Source organism: Chlorocebus sabaeus, chromosome 11 (assembly GCF_047675955.1).
Source record: "Chlorocebus sabaeus isolate Y175 chromosome 11, mChlSab1.0.hap1, whole genome shotgun sequence".
NCBI classification, from domain to species: Eukaryota; Metazoa; Chordata; class Mammalia; order Primates; family Cercopithecidae; genus Chlorocebus; species Chlorocebus sabaeus.
In genome coordinates, this window is record NC_132914.1 from 54,257,846 (window position 1) to 54,273,570 (window position 15,725).

At 48.9% G+C, this 15,725-nt stretch overlaps 1 protein-coding gene across 6 annotated transcripts; it reads right to left on the minus strand.

Moving 5' to 3' along the window:
* Nucleotides 1-339: 339 nt before the first annotated feature.
* On the minus strand, nt 340-14,279 carry NACA (nascent polypeptide associated complex subunit alpha). 6 transcript variants are annotated; one of them, XM_073020301.1, is made up of 8 exons: nt 14,109-14,185; nt 13,301-13,398; nt 3,130-3,215; nt 2,890-2,967; nt 1,429-1,575; nt 926-1,054; nt 650-772; nt 340-457 (listed from the first exon to the last, which is right to left on the minus strand). In XM_073020301.1, exons 2-8 carry the CDS (start codon nt 13,368-13,370, stop codon nt 443-445), a joined length of 648 nt encoding a protein of 215 aa, XP_072876402.1. In that variant the 5' UTR covers nt 13,371-13,398; nt 14,109-14,185; the 3' UTR covers nt 340-442. The 6 variants fall into 6 exon arrangements, with proteins under 6 accessions (XP_072876402.1, XP_072876401.1, NP_001317192.1 ...); XM_073020300.1 differs by having other exon boundaries at nt 13,301-13,372; nt 13,672-14,113; NM_001330263.1 differs by having other exon boundaries at nt 365-457; nt 13,301-13,372; nt 14,109-14,121.
* Nucleotides 14,280-15,725: the final 1,446 nt, after the last annotated feature.

The following is a 15,725-nucleotide window of genomic DNA, read 5'->3' on the forward strand; positions in this document are numbered from 1 at the left end:
TGCCTGCCACCACACCCAGGTAATTTTTTTGTATTTTTAGTGGAGACGGGGTTTTACTGTATTAGCCAGGATGGTCTCGATCTCCTGACCTCATGATCCGCCCCTCCTTGGTCTCCCAAAGTGCTGGGATTACAGGTGTGAGCCACTGCGCCTGGCCAGTGACTTGTTAAAAGAGGTATAAAGTCTGAGATTTTAAGCGGGAAATCTGTGGCACTAAACCTTATCAAATGAGGGAGGCCTTAGGAGTAATTAACAAATTATTAGAACCTTTACAAGTTTTTTGTTTGTTTGTTTTGGGGGGGGGGGGGCGGGGAAGAGACCAGTCATTGACTGAGTTCATCCAACAAGAAGCCATAACTTTATTTATGATAGAAACAGTACAAATTTCAAACCAAGCTGCAGTTACTCCTTTGAGACACCAAAAAAAGTTGCTTTCAGATGGTTACATTGTTAATTCCTGTAAGAGAGAAAAGATAATTAGCGGTTCTTATAGGCAAATCAGGAGAACTCAGGTCACTAAAACCTACGGCAACTCAGAAGAGGCTCTGGAATGAGGTTCCCTAATTGGCTGATATTTAGCAGACAAAATAAAGTCACTCGTAAGTGGTCAGGGCAGAGGGAGTCAAGGAACAAAGGCTTGAACACTTACCATAATCGCATTTACAATATCATTACTGTTGTTCTTCAGGGCTCGGACTGCCTTTGCTCTCGACACATTTGCTTGTGACATGACCAATTCTATGTCCTTAACTTCTACACCTGTTTCATCGACCTAAGAGAGGAGAGGGAAAAAGCAGGAAATTAAAGGCAAAAACAATTTCAGCAGTTCTTTGGAGTCTCCTGAATCTAGTTTTTAATATAGCTCACCAACACGAACACATTGCTATATGGCGACAGTTAACATATGAAAGATTTCCTAGTATACCTCTTCCTCTTCACTCTCCTCTTGTACGGTTGGAGTCTGTGTGTTTTCTTGAATGTTTGAGACAGCTTCACCTTGAACTTTGAATTTCTCAGCAGCTGCTAGTTGTGCTTGCTGGGATAAATCTTCAATCTACAGGGTAGAGAATACAGATTCATGTGAGTAGATCAGCAGTCTTTGAAAAATAAATCATATAGTTTCACAACTCTCTGTAAACCCACTTCAGGTAACTTATTGTACGGCTTTAAACTGCTTGCCCTTACTCGCAGTAGAAAGAGTAGTTTTTAGGTTTAGAGCGGTGGTTCTCAACTAGGGGGTAGTTATGTCTCCCAGGAGATACATGGCAATGGAGTTTTTGGGTAATCAAAACTGGATGTAATGCTGCTAAGCATCCATAATGAACAGGATAGCCCTTCCATAACAGAGAACTACCAGAGGCAAAATGTCAGCAGTGCTGAGGTTGAGAAACCCTGGTCTAGAACAATGCCCAAGAAAAGTTTACTCACCTTGGCTTCCCCAAAAACTATGTAAGTATCTGAAGCAGGGCTCTTGTAGACATCTGGTTTTGTGATGACAAAGAGGATATTCTTAGATTTTCGGATAGTGACTCTAGTAACTCCTGTAACCTGTCGAAGACCCAGTTTGGACATAGCCTAAAGAAGAGAAAATAGTATAAGGTTTGCAACCTCTTTAGAAGCAGCCTAAAGAAGCAAGGAACATAATACAACATCCAAAGCAAAGCTTTTCCCCAGGCTGAGAAAAGTTCATACAAGAATAGAGAATGGGGCCGGGCGCAGTGGCTCAAGTCTGTAATCCCAGCACTTTGGGAGGCTGAGACGGGCATATCACGAGGTCAGGAGATCGAGACCACCCTGGCTAACACGGTGAAATCCCGTCTCTACTAAAAATACAAAAAAAAATTAGCCAGGCAAAAAAAAAAAAAAAAGGCCGGGCACGGTGGCTCAAGCCTGTAATCCCAGCACTTTGGGAGGCCGAGACGGGCGGATCACGAGGTCAGGAGATCGAGACCATCCTGGCTAACACGGTGAAACCCCGTCTCTACTAAAAAATACAAAAAAACTAGCCGGGCGAGGTGGCGGGCGCCTGTAGTCCCAGCTACTCAGGAGGCTGAGGCAGGAGAATGGCGTGAACCCAGGAGGCGGAGCTTGCAGTGAGCTGAGATCCGGCCACTGCACTCCAGCCTGGGCAACAGAGCAAGACTCCGTCTCAAAAAAAAAAAAAAATTAGCCAGGCGAGGTGGCGGGCGCCTGTAATCCCAGCTACTCGGGAGGCTGAGGCAGGAGAATGGCGTGAACCCAGGAGGCAGAGCTTGCAGTAAGCTGACATCCGGCCACTGCACTCCAGCCTGGGTGATAGAGCAAGACTCCGTTGCAAAAAAAAAAAAAAAAAAAAAAGACAATGGGTTTTCTGCCACAGTAACTTCACTACTTTATTTTTTAATTTTTGGAGACAGGTCTTGCTCCGTCGCCCAGGCTGGAGTACAGGAGTGCAATCTCGGCTCAATGTAACCTCCGCCTCCCAGGTTCAAGCAACTGCCGTGCCTCAACCACCTTTGTAGCTGGGACTACAGGAGCGTACCACCACGTCCTGCTATTTTTTTTTTTTGGTATTTTTAGTAGATAGGGGTTTCGCCATGTTGGCCAGGCTGGTCTTGAACTCTTGACCTCAAGTGATCCACTCGCCCTGGCCTTCCAGAGTGCTGGGATTACAAGTGTGAGCCACCAATCCAGCTACTTCTGCTACTTTAAACAGGATTCTACCACTACTAAGAATTGGGTTCAGTGTATACTGCTTGGGTGATGGGTGCACTAAAATCTCAAAAATCAACACTAAAGTACTTACTCGTGTAACCAAAATACCACCTGTTCCCCAAAAACCTATGGAAATAGAGTTCCATTCTGTATAAAGGTGCTTCATTAGATCCTGAAATCCTTTTCAAATCTTACCTTCCGTGCCTTCTTTTCACTCCGACTCTGTTTTGCTTTACTGACTGGTTCTTCATCAATTTCAGCTGCTGCCGCCAGCTAAGAAGATAAAACAGGTATTAGTTAACCAGAATCCAAGATCTGGATAGCACAATTTCCTTGTGGGTTTTCCTTTATGAAGGTTCACAGTTCCAAATACAAAGGTTGCCCTGATCAACCCTGCTTCCTTGACCCAATACCAGTTAGTAAGAGAATACCCACCTGGGCTTGTTGTGTGGTTGCCTGGGTGGAATCCTGTTCTTCAAGCTCTGGTACTGATTCATCACTGTCAGATTCTGTTCCAGACCCTAAAATGAGAAACAACTTTTACTGCTTTATAGTAGAAATTATAAGAGAAGGTACTTCACTACATCCTGCCTGGACTACAGGTCAATGCTTCATGTAAGACCTAAGAATGTTAAATGTAAACCAACTGGCTTGTGTGAGGCCAGCTTGATAGCCCCTAACTTAGTCACTAACTAGTGGGTACACATCTAGTAAAGACCCAGCCCTAACCCCAGAAACGAAAAGTAATCACTAGAAATAGCTGAGCAGTTTAACATACTGTAACTGCTTTCTTTCCCTCAAGGTCTTTGTTTCTTGGCACAGGCAAATAATGACCCCTATGACTGACTCTAAATTTTACCCAACAGTCCAATTATCCCTGTAAAGTTCTGTCAGAAGGTGCCCCCAGATACACTTAAGTGAAAAAACAAAATCACACCATGGAGGCACAATAGGTAGGTTGGATTTCCCCTCAACTTTTTTTTTTTTGAGACGGAGTCTCACTCTGTCACCCAGGCTGGAGTGCAGTGGCGCCATCTTGGCTCACTGCAAGCTCTGCCTCCCGGGTTCACGCCATTCTCCTGCCTCAGCCTCCCCAGTAGCTGGGACTACAGGCGCCCATCACCACGCTCGGCTAATTTTTTGTATTTTTTTTTTTAGTAGAGATGGGGTTTTACCATGTTAGCCAGAATGGTCTTGATCTCATGACCTTGTGATCCGCCCACCTCGGCCTCCCAGAGTGCTGGGATTACAGGCATGAGCCACCAAGCCCGGCCTTTTTTTGTATTTTTGGTAGAGACAGGGTTTCACCGTGTTAGCCAGGATGGTCTCCATCTCCTGACCTCGTGATCCGCCCGCCTTGGCCTTCCAAAGTGCTGGGATTACAGGGGTGAGCCACCGCGCCCGGCCATTCCCTCAACTTTTAAACTGGGTTGGAGCAAGTCAAAAGCAGTCACATGCACATATTCAGCCTCATTTTCAAACCATTCACCCCAGCAATGTGATCTAATCAATATAGTTAGAAGATTCTCAATGATGTTGACCTGTATCTCTTAATTTTTCCAAACATAATTCACATAAATTTATTTCAATTCAAAGGCCAAAGCATCAGTAAAGACTACTGAGGAAAAAAAGCATACACCTGCACCATTTTCAGGCTAGGAAAAACAGGTTTCTACATTTTTATGAGAAGGAAGTCCCTGGGCACCTGGTCATTACTAAGTCTAAGAATTGAAAAAGAAATACAAATAGTTCAATTCTCCAATGTTTTAGCAAATCTCAGGCCCAGGGACAAGGTTAGTTAGTGATGTGGTAGGGATTAGAGCAAATTAAAAGGTCTGGCAGGTCTTGGTTTTCAATGTCAGATCAATTAGGTAAAATAGATGGCATGGTAGGCTCAGGGTAGTCCGGGCCACATTGTACTGAATGATACACAATACGCTATGTATCTATCTGAAGTGATGAAAACCAAGATTTTGTTTCATATTCCTAGAGCTTTTGCATTTAAAATGATCATTCTATGTTCTATGTCCAAACCCAAGCAGATTCACTGGAGAAAGCGGCGCATCACAGGGTTAGTATTGGTGGGTAGCCCCCAAGAGGGGTGTGGGCAACAGACACACCATGCACACGGCAAACCAAGGCAAATACCCTTGTTGTTCTTCATAACAGGCTGCTTGGCAGAGGGGGTTGGGACAGGGATTCCAGCAGCTTTGGGGGTGGGCATGTTGACGAGGACTGACTGGAAAGGCACTCCCCCAGAGATTGGTTCCGGGGGTATCAGAGGCGGCAGCTCATCCTCATCAGCAGGGGCTAGGGGTTTAGAGGGTGATTCCAACACCAGCCCAGGAGAGGACGGCAAAAATTGCTGTTTAGGAGGCAGAGTGGGAACTGGGGAGGGAGCAAGAGGCAGAGAGACTGGTGGGGTGGGTGGTGGAGAGACAGATGCTGATTCAGGTTTAGGAAGGACCTTCTCAGAGGCAGCTGCTGTTAGAGGGGTGGATGCCTTAGACTCAGGAGGAGCCAAGGGGCCCTTTGGGGAATGAGAAGCATCTTTGCCTTTTGATGTCTTTGAAGAGCATTTCTGAGCAGGGAGTAGAGGGGCTGGAGCCACCGTGGAAAGGGGTCCTTTAGAACCATTGTTAGCTGAGGGATCTGGGCACATAGGAGGTGAAGTAGCAGAACTCTTTTTGGTCTGTGGACCTTTCCGAGTGGGAGCTGTGATGACTGGCGTACTTTCTGGAGCTGGGGCAACAAGTACTTCTTTGAGAGTTGTGGGGCCTTTCTTTGCTGGAAGCCCTTTAGATGCTTGAGGAACAGTGGCCCCCATTTTACATGTGACAGAAACTGGGGAGGCAGGGAAGTCTTTGAGGGAGGAAGGAGTCACAGGTGGGGAAGTGGGGGTCCCTTTGGGGGCTGGAGTTGCTGGGCCCTTTTTGGCGGATGGAGGAGTCACAGCTGGAGGAGTAGGGGCCTCTTTGGGAGATGGGGCCCCTTTGTAAGAGGAAGGAGTCACTGCTGGGGGACTGGAGGCCTCTTTGGAGGATGGGGTAGCCGGGGCTTCTTTGGGGGCTGGAATTGCTGGGCTCTTTCTGGGGGAGGGAAGAGTCATAGCTGGGGGAATGAGGGCCTCTTTGGGAGCTAGAGTTGCTGGGGTCTTTTTAGAGAGAGGAGTCGCTGTTTGGGCAATGGGGTCCCTTCTGGAGGATGGGGTAGCTGGGACCTCTTTGGGGGAAGAAGGAATCACAGCTGGCAGACTAGGGGCCCCCATGGGGGCTGGAGTTGCTGGGGCCTTTTTGGGAGAGGAAGAAGTGGGAGCTTGTTTGGGGACTGGGGGCTCCTTAGGGGAAGGAGGAGTCACTGCTGGGAGGGTGGGATCCCCTTTGGAGGATGGGGTAGCTGGGCCTCCTTTGGGGGCTGAAGTTGCTGGGGCCTTTTTGAGGGAGACAGGAGTCACTGCTAGGGGAGTGGTATCGCCTTTGGATGGGGTGGCTGGGCCTTCTCTGGTGACTGGAGTTGCTGGAGCCTTTTTGGGGGAGAGAGGAATCACTGCTGGGGAAGTGGGGTCCCCTTTGGGAGATGGGATAGCTGGTCCTCTTTTAGGGGAGGGAGGAGTCACAGCTGGACCTCCTTTGTGGGAGGGAGTTGCAGCTGGGGGAGTGGGGTCCTCTTTGGAGGATGGGGTAGTTGGGCTTCCTTTAGAGGAGGGAGTTGTAGTTGGGAGAGTGGGGGTCCCTTTGGGGGAGGGAGGAGTTGCAGCTGGGGGAGTGGGGGCCCCTTTGGGGGGTGAGGTAGCTGGATCTCCTTTTGGAGAGGGAGAAGTTACAACTGAAGGACTGGGGGCCTCTTTGTGGGGTGGGGCAGCTAGATTTCCTTTTGGGGAGGGAGGAGTTGCTGCTGGGGGAGTGGGGGCACCCCTGGGGGATGGGGTAGCTGAACCTCCTTTTGGGGAGGGAGGAGTCACAGCTGGGGGAGTGGGAGCCCCTTTGTGGGGTGGGATAGCTGGGCCTCCTTTTGGAGAGGGAGGAGTTGCAGCTGGGGGTGTGGGGGCCTCTTTGGAGGATGGGGTAGCTGGACCTCCTTTTGGGCAAAGAGTTGCAGCTGGGGGTGTGGGGGCCCCTTTTGGGGAAGGCGGAGTTGCAGCTGGGGGAGTGGGGGCCCGTTTGGGGGATGGGGTAGCTGGGCCTCCTTTTGGGGATGGGGTAGCTGGGCCTCCTTTTGGGGATGGGGTAGCTGGACCTCCTTTGGCGGAGGGAGGAGTTGCAGCAGGGGGTGTGGGGGCCCCTTTGGGGGATGGGGTAGCTGCTGGACTTCCTTTTGGGGAGGGAGGAGTTGCAGCTGGGGGAGTGGGGGCCCCTTTGGGGGATGGGGTAGCTGGACCTCCTTTGGGGGAGGGAGGAGTTGCAGCAGGGGGTGTGGGGGCCCCTTTGGGGGATGGGGTAGCTGCTGGACTTCCTTTTGGGGAGGGAGGGTTTGCAGCTGGGGGAGTGGGGGCCCCTTTGGGGGATGGGGTAGCTGGGCCTCCTTTGGGGGAGGGAGGAGTTGCAGCAGGGGGTGTGGGGGCCCCTTTGGGGGATGGGGTAGCTGCTGGACTTCCTTTTGGGGAGGGAGGGTTTGCAGCTGGGGGAGTGGGGGCCCCTTTGGGGGATGGGGTAGCTGGGCCTCCTTTGGGGGAGGGAGGAGTTGCAGCTGGGGGTGTGGGGGCCCCTTTGGGGGATGGGGTAGCTGGACCTCCTTTGGGGGAGGGAGGAGTTGCAGCAGGGGGTGTGGGGGCCCCTTTGGGGGATGGGGTAGCTGCTGGACTTCCTTTTGGGGAGGGAGGGTTTGCAGCTGGGGGAGTGGGGGCCCCTTTGGGGGATGGGGTAGCTGGGCCTCCTTTGGGGGAGGGAGGAGTTGCAGCTGGGGGTGTGGGGGCCCCTTTGGGGGATGGGGTAGCTGGACCTCCTTTGGGGGAGGGAGGAGTTGCAGCTGGGGGTGTGGGGGCCCCTTTGGGGGATGGGGTAGCTGGGCCTCCTTTGCGGGAAGGAGGAGTTGCAGCTAGGGGTGTGGGGGCCTTTTTGAGGGAGGAAGAAGTCCTGGATAGAGTGGGAGGAGTGGGAGCCTGTTTGGGTGCTGGGGTAGCTGGACCCTCTTTGGGGAAGGGCGGATTCACAACTGAAGGAGTGGAGGTCTCTTTGGGGGGTAGTGTTACTCTTTTGGGAGACAGAGGAGTCACAGCTGAGGGGGCAGGGGCCCCTTTGGGGGATGGAGGAGTGGGAGAATGTTTCGTGGCAGGTGAGTCTTTAGAGTCTTGGAAAGAAAGACTATTCTCTGAGATAAATGAAGCTTCAACTGGAGAAACAGGGGACGAGAGATTTCCAACAGGAGTATCAGGGCCAGCAGAACCCTTCTTGGTTGGAGGTCTTTTAGTCTGAGACACACTAACCCCTAAAGGAGATGGGGAGCCAGCTAGGTAAGTCAGAGTTCCTTTGGAAGATGCAGTAGCAGAAGCACCAGAGTCCTCAATTGGGCACTCTTTGGGAGAGGAAGCAACAGGTGCCAATGCTGAAGTATGAGAAATACCATCAACCTTTTTTGTACCTGGAGGAGTCCCAGCTGCGGGAAGAGAGGGTGAAGGCACAGACTTTGGGATTTCAGGGGCCAGCACTAAGGTAGCCAGAGGAGCAGAGGTATTCTGGGGGGATGGAGCCACAGGGCAATCTGAAGCTGTAGGAACCAAGGATAAAGTAGTAAGAGTGGAAGTACCTTCCTTAACTGGGTGTTTTTCAGGAGCTAAAGAGACGGTTCCTTCTAGAAAAGGGCTGGCTGTAGCTATATAAGTTGAGGTACCTTTGGCAGTTGTGGGAGTCACCCCAGCAGGGTCAGCACTTTGCAAAGGAAATGCAGTCACTGTTGGGGTAATGAGAGAACTTTTGAGAAGCAGACCAGCAGAGTCTGGGTCTGCATAAGAATCTGTCTTGATTACAGAGGCCGAGGAGGAGTTAACACCCAGCGGGGAGGTCACAGTGCTGGTTGGCTTACCTATAGGGAGAGGGCCTCCAAGGCTTTTCTTTGCTATGGTGGTTTCAGGAGAAAGAGATATCTCTGGAGAAGAGGATGTACTTTGGAAAGAAGGGGAATTTTTACGAACTGTCTGGGCTAATGGTAACACAGTAGGGTCTTTCTTGGTGGTGAGTTCTGCTTGGGCTGGAGAGAAAGCAGCTCCGTCAGGAGAGGCAGGTACAGTTTGGAGGTCTTTTTGTGTTGGAAATTTAACCAATACTGAACTGGGGAGATTTTTGAGGTTTTCAGGGTCTGGCAGAGGAGGAGAGACTGGTGTCCTCAGAGTGGTTGCTACTTGAGTAGAAGGCTCTTTGGGAGCCACAGGTGCCATAACCAAGGCAGCAGGGGAAGTTGGTTCTATATTACTTATGGGACCTGATGAAATTGGAGGAGAAACACAAGTAGCTACCTCAAAGGTAGTAGCTGCTGCATCAATTGTACAGGGGTTAGTCACCACAAGTGGGGTGGTTCCAACAGAAGAAACAGGCATTTGGGCCACTAAAGGATAATGATGAGTGGCTTTAGGAGAGCTTTTGAGAATGAGAGAGGTCGTAGGAGATAATGAAGAGGAGGTAGCTACATTTAAGGAGCCAGAAGGGCTGTAGGTTATGCTAGTGATGGTAGAGGGACCTTTGTCAACAGATGGAGCCACCACTGGAAAGGCAGCCACAGTAGCAGGAACTACCTCATTTCTGGAAGGAAGGGGAGGAATTACAGATCTCTGAGAAGGATAAGAGTCCCCTGTGGAAGAATGATCTATAGAAATGGTCTTCACTGTAGGGTCTGTCAAAGCACTGGGACTTGTTTGACCTAAAGGTTGGACAGAACCAAAAGAACTTTGATATAAAGGTGCAAGATGAGAGCCCAGATAAATGGGAAAATCTGGGGGGGTGTTGGGACCCACAGTCTTTTGAGAAGTGGTCACCACAGGAAGAGACTGAGTTGAAAGAGGTAAGGCAGCAGATGGACTAACAGGCCCCTTTAGGCTGAGGCTTCCTGGGTTTTGTGGAGAAGTCAGAGCTGAGGAAATGGTGGTATCTTTGACTTGAGGGGAAGTGATAGCTAGGGTAGTTGTGGGTGTTGTCTGAGGAAGGGAGGCCATTCCAGATTGAACAGAGGCCACGGGAGTCACACAGTGGTAAGGAACGGTACTGACTATACATGGAGGACTGGGGGTGCCTTTTGGATTAGGGACTACCTCAGAGGGAACTTTAATAAGATTAGTCTTTGGTTCTGAGGGAGCAATGGGAGCTGACAGTGATATCACTGACCCTGACTCAGCTACAGCCACTGAAGGAGGTGAAGAAGGAAGGTTAGGTGGAAAAGCAGAACTCTTCTGAACTGAGTGGGGAGCCAGGGCAACCAGAGCTAAGGGAGCTGAAGAGGAAGGCGTCCCTTTCAGAGTTGGAGCTATCATGGGAGAGGCCAGAGCTAAGGCAGCTGGGGAGATGGGAGGCCCTATTAGGTTTGGTAGGAAGGTTGGGGCTTCAGGGGCAGTTCCCAAAGGTAGGGCTGTTCCAGAGGATGACTGGGTAAAAGGAACTTCAAAAGGGGTCGAGGCAATAGTAGAGGGGGAAGGGAATGGGGCAGTCTGGTTAGCAGTTGACAGAGGGCACTGTTGTGGGGCAGGAGAGCAAGGAGGGGGGAGGGTTTGTCCAGGCTGGCCTAAGGCAGCAGTGACACTCAAGGCTGAAGACATAGGTAGCATAGCTGGAGAAAGGCAAAAGGAGATAAAGAAGGGGGGGGAGGAGAAAAAAGGTGAGTTATGCAGCCCAACTTGGTACAACATGCCTCCTAGGAAACACTTAAGTTTAAAATCTGACAGTCTAAGTGACCACGCAGGATTAGATAAAGGTGATACGCAACAACAACCTTCCCCAAACATTTTTCAGCGGTCAAGTGAGAAGACATTCCTCTCCTAATTTCTCACACTTCCCCAAGTTCTATCAAAGTAAACCAACTATTTTAGGGTGAGGAGAACAGTCTAAGAGTAGCCTATCTCTAAATGGGGAGCACAGACACTTGGCAGGTTGGGAACAACATGCTTTCTACCCTTTCCCAGTTGTGCTCTCCCCTTACTTCTTAAAATGGACTGTATTCCCAAGTCCTCCTCACAGCCAACAGAATCACCACAAAGAACAGCTAGCTATGCTACTCTGTCCACCCAAATATCATGAACTAACGGAAAAAATACCAAAAACTGGAACAAAGAAGATAGTGAGCAGTGATGATGATGGGGAATCTGAAGTAAGAAAAAACAGGCTTTTATACTTTCAGGCTTCCACTAGGCTAGGAAAAATCTGAATACAAAAATACAAAAATTAGCTGAGCATCGTGGCACGCACCTGTAATACCAGCTACTCAGGAGGCTGAGGCAGGAGAATTGTTTGAACCCAGGAGGCGGAGGTTGCAGTGAGCCGAGATTGCACCACTGCACTCCAGCCTAGGCAACGGGGAAAAACTCCGTCTCAAAAAAAAAAAAAAAAAAAAAGAAAAAAAGAAAAAAAGAAAAAAAAGAAGAGAATTGGAGTGGCGAGAATACACTGGATCCCCACTCCTTTTTTTTTTTTTTTTTTTTTGAGACGGAGTCTTGCTCTGTAGCCCGGGCTGGACTGCAGTGGCCGGATCTCAGCTCACTGCAAGCTCCGCCTCCCGGGTTTACGCCATTCTCCTGCCTCAGCCTCCGGAGTAGCTGGGACTACAGGCGCCCGCCACCTCGCCCGGCTAGTTTTTTTTGTATTTTTAGTAGAGACGGGGTTTCACCGTGTTAGCCAGGATGGTCTCGATCTCCTGACCTCGTGATCCGCCCGTCTCGGCCTCCCAAAGTGCTGGGATTACAGGCTTGAGCCACCGCGCCCGGCCCCGATCCCCACTCCTTAACTTGGAATTTAAGTATTTCATTATGTCAAAATACACCAATATTTGGCATGACAGTAAGACAGTATCTCGGCATTCAGGAGGTAACACAGAATTGGATCAACAAATGCTCAATGCTTAGAAGGCAATGTTAAACGGGGGGGGGGGGGGAAAAGTCCGTGGTACCAAAATTCAAATTCAAAATTCACTGAACCAGTAATTCTGAGATTCTTATGGCATGCTACCATGGAAAAGACAAGGTGGCTCAACCAGTTTTTCCTGTAGAGTGGGTAGGCCAAAGTCTAACGATTACAGGAAAACACTACCAAACATAACGAATCACAAAAACATGGAATATATTTTCTTCTGACTGTACCTCAAATGGAATAAGGCCCCAAATACTTGCTTTGACACCATAACCAATTCCTTGAGCTTCCTACTTCATTCTAAAAGACTATCATTACAGACAAAATCCTGTGTATTTATCATTGGTACTTCCTTAATATAAGCCTACTATACAACTCAAACTATTCAGGAATACATTTAATAGCATTAAGGACTGTTTCAGAAGTAAATGCATTAGTTTTGAAGCTTAAATCAGATTTTTCTAAATTCATCTGAATTTCAAGTCTTTATATTTGTAAAATTAAGCTGTTCAATGACACAATCTCTAAAATCTCGTTTTGCACTGAAATCACAGAATCTTTAGAGAAGAGTACTTTATTTTTTCCCTTCCTTAAGCCCCTTGTACTTCAAGAATTTCATATTGTTTATACTCCAGCTCAGAACTCCCCATTCTTCCTAGCAGCTGTATTAATCCCTTCAGCTGCTAAAATCAAACAGGTGGGAAGCTTATTGCTTTCAACCATAAGCAACTCTACTGTAACTCCAAAAAGGGAAAGGACGTGTCCTTAAATAACAAATGAAATAAAAAAAAATCATAAAAAGCTGAGAATGAAGATTACAGCCTGAAGAGTTCCTTCATTTAGCGCTGCACAACTGACTCAGAAAGGCTATCATTTTAAGAACTTTTCACTACCTCCTCCTAAGTTTTTTTACAGAGATATGTTTTAACCAGAATTTAAAAATTAGCCTTCACAGTCACTACTTTCAACGTTGAGGATAAAAGAAGGATTTATTTCAATCCCGGGTTTCACACAATGATGCAGGAACTATTCCAGCACACTAGAAATATCTCAGCACCACCAATCCATAAACAAGTTATACGACCTAGGAGGACTCTGGGGCCCAGTAGGACACACCACCAGCACACATCTCATCCAGACATGTGATAAAGGCACAATGCCAAGCTCTGCTAACTAAAACCTTGATGCAACTTGCTGGCTGGAGCTTCACAAATGCTCCAGGCTCCTTGGCCTGTGTCATCTAGTTCCAATAGGTAAGAATCACCGAGCCCCTTCCCTGCTCAGTTTTCCTATGTAAGGTGGGGGTTCCACAGGAGAGCTTCTTTAGAGGCAACAGGCATAACAGAAAGCAAGCTAGGGAACTTTTAACGTCCACGAATCTTAAAAATATACTTTTACTCCAAATTCCTAAAGAAGTATCTCCAGGATAGTAATTTTACGGTCTATCCTCCTCGGTAAAGCTGCAACCCCATCCTCTTACACAGTGTACTTCCTCTTGGTCATTTTGCCACCAAATGGCCTTAGGGTCAATTTTAATTAATGGCAAGGGGGCTAGGGGAACCTACCTGTCTCAGCCTGGGGCTGCGGCAACTCCTGCTCTGTAGCAGGGACGGTTTCTGTGGCTTCGCCGGGCATTTCTGAAGGAAGGGAATATAAAGGAGGCCTGAATGATTGGGATACATTCACTTGCCCAACCCAGAGACAAGTATTCTTAAAAACTCCGTGGAGGGCCGTTAGAAAAAAATCGTGAGGGTGTTCGGGGACAACCTTCCCCAAAGCACCTGGGAATAAGAGGTAAATATGTGACCCTCACGCCTCTATCAAGGCCAGCAATTCCCAGTTGCATTCTCAACCCGAGGGAGAGGATCCAGGGCTGGCTCCCGATCATAGGCGACTTCAGACGCTACCGTGAACCCTCTCCACTCCTAATACTCACACTGGCTAGGCTGGGGCCTCCTGGACTACGTTTGTCGACTTTGGGAACCCAGGAGGGGAAAGACGGTGCTGTAAGTTCAACACTTGCTTGTCACAATGAGAACGGTGTTGGAGGTTCTAAGGCTGTGACCCCTGACCCTTTTCTGGATCCCTTAAAGCAGTTCCCAAAAGAAGACGCACTTCTCTTCTGCCCTCAACACTGCAACTGCTTCCATCTCTGCAGGCTCGGATTCCGGGCCCGGCCCGCAGCCCTTCTATTCTGCTTTTGCCAGGACACCAACCGCAGACCCCATTTTGTCAGGAAGCCCAGGGGCGAGTAGGAACCCCGTGGCCCCGTAAAGCCTCCAACTCTCCTTAACTCTCAGTCCCCGGGGCAGCTTAGCCCGAAAGAAAGGCAGATGGCTGCGGATAGAGAGTAGCGGCACAAAAAGTACTTACTGTGCAGGGAACGCGGAACCAAGATGGCGGCAGAAAGAGAGCGAGCGAGAGCGTGACCCACGCCTGTTGCAGAAGGAAGCCTGGAGCAGAAGGGGTGGGACTAGGATCCGATTCCGGGTCAAGAGCTGCCGGCAGCCACTTCCTTTGACGAGTGGCCGTCCGGCCGTTCCCACGGCGGGGGTGGTGACAAGGACTGAATAAGGGTAAGAATTCAGAACAGGACTCGCAGGCCTAGCAGGAGCTCTCTGCGCGGAGCCACGCAGTTCTCAGAACGAAGCAGACTCCGCCCTCCAGTCCGCAAAGTGGCGACTGCGGTATTAAGGCGACCTAGCGATTTCTCAAATAGCTCGGGAAGATAAGACATTAAATAGCGAATGCTACAGAGCCTGTATTCACAGCGTTGGAGGGTGGAAGTGACCTAGGCTAACCAATTATTTTTGGAACACATGATGTGAAAATTAACATTTAAAAGCTGCTGGACGCTCCCCCCACCAAAAAAACAAAACAAAACCCATTTTAAAACTTGACAGATGTGATGGGTCACATATAACTTCAGATTATAAATTTAATTCGATTTATTTTTCTTGTTCTGTTCAATGACTAGAGAGACTCAAACGATGTCACCATAAGACAGCAACTCATGAGTGTTAAACTCTCCGTAAAACAATGTTAGCTGTACCCCACCTCAAAAAAAACAAAAACAAAAAACAAACCAAAAAAAAACACTGCTTGTAACCAAATTCTGTAATTATGTTCCAACCTTGTATAGATAATGTAATCCAGCTAAAAACTTCTCTGTCTGCCTAAATAAATGAAATCTTAACTTCCCTACTTCTGAAGGCTGACCTCCATTCTTTGGAGTTGGTTTTTTGGTTGGTCTATCCTCACACTGCCCTTGAATAAATTCTTTAAACAGATTCTGGCCCTTTTGATTGTTTTAGGTTCACGACGGTTTAGGCTGATGTTGAAATTATAAAGCTGCAGATTCTCCTTTCCAGAAAAAAAGAACAGGCACGTATACAATTCCTTTGCTTGCTATTTTGGGCACTTCTTGGATATTCTTTTTTTTTTTTTTTTTTTTGAGAGAGTCGCTCTGTCAGCCAGGCTGGAGTGCAGTGGCATGATCTCAGCTCACTGCAATCTCCATCTCTTGGGCTCAAGTAATTGTCCCGCCTCAGCCGCCTAAGTAGGTGGGATTACAGGTGTTTGCCACCATGCCCAGCTAATTTTTGTATTTTTAGTAGTGACGGGGTTTCACCATGTTGGCCAGGCTGGTCTTGAACTCCTGACCTCAGGTAATCCGCCTGCCTCGGACTCCCAAAGTGCTGGGATTATAGGCGTGAGCCACTGTGCCTGACCTGTTTTGTTTTTGAGACAGAGTCTCGCTCTTATTGCCCAGGCTGGGGTGCAAAGGCGGGATCTCTGCTCACTGCAACCTCTCCATCCCGGGTTCAAGCGATTCTCCTGCCTCAGCCTCCTGGGTGGGGATTACAGGCATGCGCCACCATGCCAGGGTAATTTTTTTGTATTTTTAGTAGAGACGGGGTTTCTCCATGTTGGCCAGGCTGGTCTGCTCCTGACTTCAGGTGATCCGCCTGCTTCGGCCTCCCAAAGTGC

What these genes read in the sequence shown, in the direction of transcription:
- NACA (XM_073020297.1), bottom strand. Translation starts at nt 13,370, where the DNA reads ATGCCCGGCGAAGCCACAGAAACCGTCCCTGCTACAGAGCAGGAGTTG. An exon ending in TAGTTTTTGGGGAAGCCAAG is followed by an intron (nt 1,055 to 1,428) that starts GTGAGTAAACTT and finishes TCTACCCTGTAG; the next exon opens with ATTGAAGATTTATCCCAGCA. An exon ending in AGGAGAGTGAAGAGGAAGAG is followed by an intron (nt 773 to 925) that starts GTATACTAGGAA and finishes CTCCTCTCTTAG; the next exon opens with GTCGATGAAACAGGTGTAGA.